We start from the raw sequence: 10,905 nt of genomic DNA on the forward strand, positions 1-10,905 counted from the left end.
CAAGCTACTATCAAATGTGCATTTCTAAGAGACAAAAAGTGATATTATTATTATTAATATTATCAGGCAACCAAAACCTGTTTCTTGATTTGAAACAATATCACTCATTAGAACATGCAAAAACTAAGAAATTAATTTGTCTATTTAGATATTTATTTTGAATGAATGAATTAATTAATGGTCTGGTTTCTACAACTTTCACTTTGGGGCAAAAATCTGGCTTAAAACTTGAAAGAAATAAAGATTTGACATTTATCGTGATAATTATCGATATCGACTGATATGGAAAAAAAATGTATCGTGATAATTGTTTTGGCCATATCGCCCAGCCCTAGTATAACCAATGTTTTTTGTGTTGTCAACATAATAAGACCAGATAACTTTGATTGAGTGATTTATTAACGTTACTGGAGTGAAGTTTGTTCGTAATTTTGACAGACTGATCGTGATATTTTTCTTGGCCATATTTTTCGCCCAGCCCTTTTTTGGCCATATTTTTCGCCCAGCCCTACTTTCAGTGCTAATTCTTCACTGCGCGTCTTTAGTAAATCCTGACAGTACTATTTTAACGCCAAAAGACGGTTTGCGTTGGTGCAAGCTGTTAGTAAATCTGGCCCCAAGTGTTAAAAATCTTAAAGATTTTCATTGTTTGATTTGGGCCAATTTTCCATTTATTTTTAAATACCATAGACTGTATAAAAACATGGACGTAGTGTCCGTGACGTCACCCATAGATTTCTGAAGAGCGTTTTTGAAGCTCAAAGTGGGCGGAGCAGGCCGTCGCCATCTTGGCAGCGCGTCACTCCCGGATAATCGAAAATGGGCAAAAAGGCGGAAGCTGGTTGCTGAAGCCACACCCACCTAGCTCGACGGCAGTGTCAGCAGCGGCAATCCACCTGTCACTCAAGTGGCCACGCCCTTAATTATGCAGAACTTTAAGGCTTAATATAATTTAAATCCTGACAGTACTATTTTAACGCCAAAAGACAGTTTGCGCTGGCACAAGCTGTTAGTAAATCTTGCCCTTAGTGTACACGGATCCATGAATATGCTAACTATCACTCATTCATTTATATTTTACTTTTATCTGTTGTCTTAGACGCGTTGCTATGGGTTGCATCTTGATTCAGACTTTTAGAAATGCACATTTGATAGTAGCTTGAGTTAGGATGCAGAGGTAAATATTTGTTCATTCTCAAAATCGATAACATCTGTAAAAATTGTAGCAACCTCAGTTTTATACGCTTAAATTTATTCTGACCAAGTTTTTTTTTAATTAAGCAATGGTCTCCCATAGTAGCATACATTTAAATCATGATAAACACAGTTAAAACCACACAATATAGTGTGAGTGTGACGTGACATGTGGCCAAGTATGGTGACCCATACTCGGAATTAGTGGTGAGTGTTACTACAGTAAATCCATGGTAAATGAAAGCGACGTGTAGATTGAAAAGCCTTTTGACTGTCTCGTTGCACACAGTGTTTCTCCTGTTTGGCTTTAAACTAGTTTAAATTACAGAGTCATTTGTGTTCATAGCTCTGTTCGCGCTTCACACTGGATCTCACAGCACTGTTTAGTGCTCACGTGACCGAGTAAAGTTACTCAGTAAATGCATCTGCTCTAGTGAGCTTGCGCCGCGCGGCAGTTTGAACTTTGATCCGAGCGGATAAACGGTCCGTGTGGCGCGATTCAAACGAGTCGCAATGTTTCGTTTCCTCTTTTGGTGCATAAATATTATATCGAACATTTATCGAACTCTTCATATCGTTTTATCAAGAGAAAGTATACCGCGATAATTATCGTTATCGAATTATCGACCAGCCCTACTGAAAAGGCTTGGACACAGTTATTTTTACGCCTGACCTTATTGAATATGCATTTGTAGGAGTTTCCCTTTCAGATGCAAAATATATGAGAGGAGTGTATTAAAGGGGTCATATGACGTTGCTAAAAAAGAACATTATTTTGTGTATTTGGTGTAATGAAATGTGTTTAAGCGGGTTAAGGTTAAAAAAATGCATTATTTTCCACATACTGTATATTATTGTTTCTCCTCTATGCCCCGCCTTTCTGAAACGCGTCGATTTTTACAAAGCTCATCGTTCTGAAAACCGAGGTGTGCTCTGATTGGCCAGCTATCCAGTGCGTTGTGATTAGCCGATTACCTCAAGCATGTGATGGAAATGTTACGCCCCTTACCATATGATGCCGTGTCCCTGCACGACGAGACAAAACCAATAAAACCCATTACAAACAAGGCATTTGTTGCATCCACTGGGGACATAAGTATGGATTATAATGACTTATACTGTCTTTTTACGCGTTGCGTTGCATCGCGCCGAGTAAACATAAAACCATGTCTAGATTTCTGATCGGAGAAACGACAAAAAAAACAGGCACTACTCTACACTGCTCAAAACTCGCATTTGAATCATCAGTGGCAATTGTAGGCTACTCTCCCAGGAAAACAGTCCTCGTCCTCCGTAAAATGCGTTGCTCACATCTGAATATATTTGGGTTGAACTGTTCTGGAACAGTGTTGTAAATACAACTTAACCACTGATTTCTAGACATGAAATCGTATCATATGACCCCTTTAAAATGTATCACGCAATGCAATTTACTCGTCAAATTACTGGTATTTGCGCCATTATTTAAAGCTCCAAAAAAGCATGTCTTAAAGCAGACGGTAATTTGCGCTGCTCTTGGTAGATTGTGTTGGTCATTATGGAAATTATCTGGCTGCGTCTGTGTTCTTTAATTTGTGCATTGTCAGTAAATCACAATGTCCACTTCCATTAGCGCTTTTTTTGGAATTGCGCTCTCGCTCTAATTTGCCGTTTAGTAAATCTGGCCCTAAAAGAGCTAAAGGTGTAGAGTTATATTCAAGCCATTTTAAGACATAAATTACTTTTATGGGGGAAAAAAAAACATTTAAATATGTCATTTTGATTGTCAAAGATGAGTTTTAAGGGATACAATTAGTGTCTGCAGGGGGACTTTAAAACAGCTAGGTACACAGAACATAGAAACACACACCTCATTGTTAGGAGATGCATGAAATAATGTGTTATAAAATCATCTCAGAATATCAAACGCTTTTAATCCTTCGATGTGTGTTTGGGCTGGAATCATAGTCTGAAGATAAAATATATATAGCATCACAAATTTATTTTCTTTAAGTATGCATTATATATTGGTACAATTTCTGTTGTCAGCTGATATTACTTATTATTATACATTTTTTAATGTAATGGTTGATGTTGGATACATATTTCGATTTGATAACTCATCTAACACTCACTTGAAGTCAGTCTTTAAAAACGCAAATCATTTAATAACATTGTTATGAATATGCAATGATAAAGTCGATGCCTAAATTCACTTGTAACATGCAGAATAAATGATTTTAATTATTTTATTTTGAATTTATTTAACATGAAGTATATAATTTATGTGACATGAAAATAATTGTCAGCTTATCAGTATCAGTAGTCAGAATTTTGTTTTACTAATTTTACTAAACAGGGCAAATTATCATAAAAGTGCGGGGAGTGGAAAGTTCTGCAGGTGATCTACTGACATACACACATTAAAGAACACAGACACATCCAGCGTATCCATTTCCATAATGACCGATGATAATCAGGTGCGTGTAATCTACTAACAACACAGATGCAAAAATGGGTTAAGACCTAGGTCTTGAACCCTGCTCCTGCGGACCAACTGTCCTGCAAATTTTCTAACCAACCTGCCTCAGGACACGTGGCCTGTGGTTTTTCCAAGTGAATCCTTTGATTAGGATTTTAGCTAAGTTTTGCAGGACAGTGAGTCCCCAGGTGCAAGACTTGCTTTCTTTGGGCGTTAAATAATGGCGCAAATACCAGTAAATTGACTCCCGCAAGCCTTGGTAAATCACCTTGCGTGATTAATTAAAAAACCTAAATTTAAATAGGGAAACTCCTACAAGTAGGCTTATCAACTATAAAACGGGAGGAGAAAATCTTGTTTCGTCCAATTTGTCTACTTTAGTGCAAATTGCACTTGGTAAAAGCAAGCTACTTTAAATACGAAGGGTGCGTTTACATGACAACAATGTATTAAAAACAAAGTTTTATTCTTTTATTTATTTAAAAAAAAATATTATTATTTTTTTAATTTTGTGTACAGACGACAACGTTATCGAAACGACCCCCGTTCACACGGATCCACGAAAACAACAAAAAATGCTGTATTATTCTTTCCAGGCCAGTAGTTGGCGATGTTACTTTTTTATGTTTTTGTAGTTTACACAGAGATAATAACTGTATTGTTTTCAAAAGTTTGTTTTTTCAGGCCCCAAAAACACCCTTGTCGTGTAAATGAACGGCCAAAATGCATAAAAACGTTTCGTTTTTTAGTTGAAAATGGTGTCGTCTAAACATCTACTAATTTAAATACTCTGATGGGTGGCCACTTGATATCTAATGTAATATCTGGGTCTGGATTGTATTCAAGTTATATATATATAGTTCAGTCATGAAACTCTAGATGGCGCAGGCGACGGGTTGTTAACGTAATATTCAGAGAGTTAAATGACTTGGCACAGCTGATTGGTTCATGCTGCATATGCAGCCAATGAGCTTACTGCCTTGCATTTATATGGCTGGCTAGCATTTACTAGAGATTCCTGCAGCGTGCTTTCAGAGTTTCTCTGAAACACTCCACTTTCCCCAGCTCCACCTGTATAGATCTGCTATGGGTTATTTTATATGCAATTTGTGCAGCAGCAGTATGTCTTAAATACTCATGGCACCGTATCGCCATATGCATTGGCAGTAGCAAGTTCCTGTACTTGATTGCAGCAGCAGCAGCAATAATCTACAACTACAGCAATAACCAACAGCAGCAGTAATTCAGCAGCAGCGTAGCAGATCTATTCCGCCAAGACCAAATACATTAACATTGTCATATCCATCACCATGCTAAAATCTTCCGAGAGTTGTCATGATTGAACTATATATATTTCATTTCATTTGAAATGTCTTAATAAACTGTCCTTATTTTTTTGTGTTCCAGCTCTTTGGCCAGGCCTGAAGCGAGCAGCTCCAGTTCGTCTGGATCAGTCAAGCCCGGCGGAAACACCCATAAGATCTGCCTGGTGTGCTCCGATGAGGCCTCTGGGTGTCATTATGGGGTGCTCACCTGTGGCAGCTGCAAGGTTTTCTTCAAAAGAGCTGTAGAGGGTGAGGCTGCGGGACACACATATACCCCTTCATGTTCCTGTTTTGACAGTAGGGCTGACTCAGTGGAAAGCACTGGGCTGATAAATGCTTTGAATATCATTTTATTAAGCAGTGAACAACAAAGGCATTGCATGTACCGTCAAGGTTGTCCTGTCAAATAGCGTTTGATGGCTGATAAAATGCTGGTATATAGCCACCCAAAACTGAGTTTTATTGACTTTAGTCTATGTCTGTTAGGTCATATTAAAAGTGTGATTTATTTTTGGAATGGCTATTAAAATTTAAATTTAATCTTCCGTTTCAACAGGAAATACATCAAACAGACAGGAAAACTTAGAACTATTAATAGTAATTTTATGGTAGCAAATGAGTGTCACAGAAAATTGCTGAAAAAGAAAACATTTATTAAAAATAAAAAATATATATTTCATGGAGTATTTAATAACAGAAAATGTACACTGTCGAGTTTGAGATTAATTATTCAGATAATCAGCCAGTAATCTTAAAATGGCTATATTGACTTGATTTAATCATATTTACTTATACATTGCTCTGTTATTAATTCTGATATCCCCTGATAGGTGGATTTATTATTGTAATCATTATGTAAATCACTCAATATGTGGTCCTTAGTAGCCATTTCCTGCTTGTGTTCAAAAGCAATGAGTAGCAGGGGGTCTAGAAGTCAGAGAATATAAGTAAAAATGCTTCATTTTTCTAGGTTAATATTTGTTGTTTATTACAAATTATATTACTGTAATAATTTGAATGGAGGTTGCCCAAGGGCATTTCATGCTTCAGTCAAAGCAGGAACATCTGACCTTTAGTACAATGTAGTTCATATGCTCAGTGTCACTAATCAGTGACCTAGAAATAGTGCAGAGTCTGAAATATTTCTCATTTGTTTTGTCATAATGTTTCTTTTGCAAGACAAATAACTTTGTTTAAATGATATTTTGAATCGTCTTCACCCACTGTTTTCCCCCCCTAATAGAATCATAAACACCAGCACTTACAGATTGTGACTTTAATCAGTATCCTTTGAATATTTTTTTTTCTGATCTACTCCATCAGTCATGGTTTTCTGAAACCTTAGCAGACAGATGATCAGGTTTGTCTTAATTAGACACAGAAAAAACAAGCACATTGCCAAAGTGTGGTTTCCTGCAGAGGTGTTACTTTGAGATGAGATATTTCCTTATGTTTGGAGCACAGAATATGTCTAGAAAAAGAGCACGCAGCAATAAAGCTCATGTGCTTGGCACCTTAACAAAATTCCCTCCTGTTTTAACACATGCTCCATCCGAATACTGAAACAGAGTCCACCTGCGTGATATTACTACAATATCCACTCCACTGACATCCTCTACCATCCGTTCTCTATAGAGCTCGACAGTGGCATTCGAAAAGTAAAAATCCAATTCATTTTCACCTCAGGAATTAGATTATGCATAAAGCTTTCAGAACAGACTCCATGTGCTCAGAGGTTGAAGAGATGCTGTTTCTGTAGAAGCCATGTGCACAAGTCAGAGTGCAATTGCATTAATAGGAAACCATGGGTAATTGCCAAAGTCCTAGAGAAGAACTTCCCATAATCCACTAATTAGAAAAGTATTTGATTCTAAATATTTTGCAATTGTTAAGTTAAAATATGTTGTTTTTATTCATAAATCAGTGATTCTAAGTCAAGAGTTTCATGGTGTACTGCCATTTGATTGTCATAATCAAAGCAGTGCTTTATGGGATGCATAGTTAATTGCTTCATAAAAGAAAGTTAGGTAAACAGTCTTGTCTTTTTTTAATGATGTGATTAATTTGGTAGCTGTTGATTTTGATTCATGCCTTCAGTCTTTTAATTAATGATGAATGCATTAGAAGCAAGGCTGCTAAAAGTGTGCTGCTACACTCTAGAGTGCCAAGAAAATTAGTAAAAATAGCCTTACTAATTGAATAAAAATATACCTTTCTGTTGGTACAGATTGGTAATAGTTCAAATGTCCATGGACATTTCTGTTGAAAATTAACCCTTATGAATAAGGTATTCTTTAATTTAAGTTTCATTAGCTATATGCTGATGATCAATAAGTAATTTGCATAATGTTTTGCATTAACGGACGTAATTTGCATGTAGAAGTCTTAAAGGTACAGTAGCACAGTGTTACAAATGACACAGTAAACTTACACATAATCAAAAGTTGCCTTGTCTATGTAAATCTTTTTAACCAACAAGAATGTTGGTTAATATTGACTAAAGTGGCAAATCACTTGGTTTATATTTCTGATGTCAGATATGATTTGTCAGATTGCACAGTATTTTAGCGTTTAATGTGTAAAGAATAATTGTGTGCCTGGTTAGGACACTGTTTAAAGGTCAGAGCGAGGGTGAAAACATGACTTGTTTTTGTGGCAAGAAGCCTTGAATTTCAGGGAAAAGAAGAATATGTCTCCTTTATGCAAAAATAACAGATATGAATGGGTCCTGCATTGAGGATTTGGTTACTCTTTAGTTTGGGGACCAATTCTCACTATTAACTAACTATTAACTATGACTTTTGCCTCAATAAACTCCTAATTTGCTGCTTATTAATAGTTAGTAAGGTATTTGTTAAGTTTTGGAAATAAAAACTTAAAAAACAAGTTATGTTAATTATGTTAAACAATTTCATCAATTTATATAAATTCTCAGTATGAACAAGCTGAAATTAATGCACAAGATATCATAACACAATGAACACTGCTAAAATATATATGCTAAATAAATGGCACGTACATATACTAGATTATAGCAAGATACTAACCTTATGAGTGTTTTATGTTCTTTTTCAGAGCTTATGTTTTTTTGTAAAAAATCACCTTATAATAGCAATTGCAGCAGCACTCGCCTCTGATAAAGTAAATATTTTATACATGTAGGCTATTTTTGTCACTTGCGGTGTCATTTTTCACACAGTTAATTTCTGACCCTCTCCGAAAGCATGTTAACTGCACTAGTTATTAGTCACTAGTTTGCATTCTGATAATCATCATAGTTGCACATCGCTTGATTTCTCTTGCACCACAGCTAGTCGCTGTATGACTGCATTAGTATTGACCGGTTTTGCTGATGTGTCTGTTCCATGACTAATGGAAAGACACTTGAGTCAGAGTGCTTCAAGCCTGCTAAACATGTTTGAGCATGACATTATTGTTTTATTCGGACCTTTAATGAAAAGAAATGGCTCGAAGCGGTGGTCTGTGGGATGAAGATAAGGATACATTGGCTTTTGTGAATTTTTCCTTGACTTTGCTTCAGCACAGAAAAATCGATTTCGTTGAAAGGCAGACAGAAATGGAAAAGCATGTTAACTGCACTAGTTATTAGTCACTAGTTTGCATTCTGATAATCATCATAGTTGCACTTCGCTTGATTTCTCTTGCACCACAGCTAGTCGCTGTATGACTGCATTAGTATTGACCGGTTTTGCTGATGTGTCTGTTCCATGACTAATGGAAAGACACTTGAGTCAGAGTGCTTCAAGCCTGCTAAACATGTTTGAGCATGACATTATTGTTTTATTCGGACCTTTAATGAAAAGAAATGGCTCGAAGCGGTGGTCTGTGGGATGAAGATAAGGATACATTGGCTTTTGTGAATTTTTCCTTGACTTTGCTTCAGCACAGAAAAATCGATTTCGTTGAAAGGCAGACAGAAATGGATTTCAAAGCTCTGTTTGTAAGGGTGTAAAATAAAACAAAGTCAGGTTAATTGAGGTATAATCCAATTAAAGGACACTGTCAAAGCAGCATCAGACAGGAAGTAGTTGATTGACATGCAGAGTATGAAGTCACACTGTTCTGAATCCAGAAGTCACTCCTAATATTTCAAGGTAGTGATAGCCAGAGCAACAGATTAATTTAACCATAAATCTAACAAATTTGAGTGAGGTTTATGGTTAAAAAATGAAAATATAGTTCTCTATCCAGGCGTGATGTAAATTCTGTTGTCACAACCTGAATGCAGTTCCATGCTGTCAGTTTTTGGTTCCTTGAATGTTCTTGGAATATCTATTAAATAAAATGTAAAAAATAGCAATTAGAGAAGATTCTGTATAGCTTTTTAGTAAAACCTCCTGGCAACGTTTTGGTTGCTGAAAAATAAAACAAAGAGGCACATAAACCACTTTTAGCTGCAGTGAAGACTGTATTCAGCTATTGGATGCTTTGATATACTTCAAAATGAACAATTCTGCAAGTTGGGTCTCTACAGACTGCCGGATGGCATGTTTCCACACCAAATGGAGAAATCCTCAAAGCTCTTTGGCTGAGTGGTTGGCAGTAGACTGGTTGAGGTGGTGTTTGATTATTCATCTGTTTTGGCTTATGATTCTGTACTAATTCCAGACATTTCGGGCTTGGAAGAGCTTTTTCGAAGCTTTTAGAAGTTTTGGATTCTCTCGAATAGGAATGAATAAAGATGTGATGGTTCTGCTGGCATGATATGTACAGCATGGAGCTGTAATGGGTTTTACGGGGATAGTTCAACCAAAACTATAATTATGAATCCAGTCAACTAACACAGTAGTATATGGATTCAGTGGTCACTTTACCGCTGTAAATACAACTCTGTCTGGGTTTTTTGGGGTGTGATGCTGTAAAAGAAAACATCAGAGGTGCTTATTGTAACTTTAAATCCTTTCAAATGTTTCACCATAAAGCTGTGAGTAATACCCATATTTCTTCCAGGGCAGCACAACTATCTCTGCGCTGGAAGGAATGATTGCATCATAGACAAGATAAGAAGGAAAAACTGCCCGGCATGCCGCTTTCGCAAGTGTCTTCAGGCCGGCATGAACTTGGAAGGTGAGGATGTTCTGATAATTTGACGAGCGGTTTGCTTGAGTGATTTTTATGACCTTTATATGCCACTGCACAGGGGTGCAAACCAGTATGCAATTAGGAATGGCAGTCAAGAGGATTTTATAATTTATCAAACAACTGAGTTTTTTTAATGTGGATTACTGATTCAACAAATCACTTTGCTTTTTCCTTATGCTGTGTGCATTTTTTCCAGTCCACGTCCTTATAGGAACACTCAACTATTTTTGAAAATAGGCTCATTTTCCAACTCCCCTAGAGTTAAACTGTTGAGTTTTACCGTTTTCGAATCCATTCAGCCGATCTCACTAAATTAAAGTGTTACCAAGGATTTTTCATATTTTAAACTTAATAGTTGCAACCAAACTGAAATGAATAGCTTTTGCTTACCAACTTCACATTTTGTTTCAGCATGAACTGAGCTGTGTTTTCAGCACCTGAAACATTTATATCTGTTATTTTTGTTTTTCTTCCCTGATTTCTTCGGTTGCTCTGGCAATGGTGAAGGATGGAGAGCACGACAAAACGCAGATGGTAAATAAATTCACCTTCAATAATGCTTTTGCTGTCGCCCCACAATGCACCTGTGTTAAAATGCTTTTGTCTTTAGTAATAATTCATAGTATAGTAACACTGACTCAATGAAGCTCAATCATTACAGCAGGAAAGAAATCATCTACAGACACTGTCAGAAATTAACTGTTTTTATTAAGAGCCAATATTGCCAGCTGGACTTGATTTTCAAGGGCATTTACCTTTATCAGGATATATATATATATATATATATATATATATATATATGTGTGTGTGTGTGTGTGTGTG

At 36.5% G+C, this 10,905-nt stretch overlaps 1 protein-coding gene across 1 annotated transcript in view; it reads left to right on the plus strand.

Annotated features, from left to right (window-relative positions):
- The window catches only part of LOC107692926 (glucocorticoid receptor-like), a 64,395-nt gene that overhangs the window by 29,609 nt on the left and 23,881 nt on the right, over positions 1 to 10,905 (plus strand). Inside the window, exons 3-4 of the mRNA XM_016492128.1 lie at positions 5,063 to 5,229; positions 9,952 to 10,068. Coding sequence (XP_016347614.1) covers positions 5,063 to 5,229; positions 9,952 to 10,068 — 284 coding nt within the window. The remainder of the gene's footprint in view (positions 1 to 5,062; positions 5,230 to 9,951; positions 10,069 to 10,905) is intronic.

This window comes from Sinocyclocheilus anshuiensis, unplaced genomic scaffold, assembly GCF_001515605.1.
Source record: "Sinocyclocheilus anshuiensis isolate Anshui unplaced genomic scaffold, SAMN03320099.WGS_v1.1 scaffold1047, whole genome shotgun sequence".
Classification (NCBI taxonomy): domain Eukaryota; kingdom Metazoa; phylum Chordata; class Actinopteri; order Cypriniformes; family Cyprinidae; genus Sinocyclocheilus; species Sinocyclocheilus anshuiensis.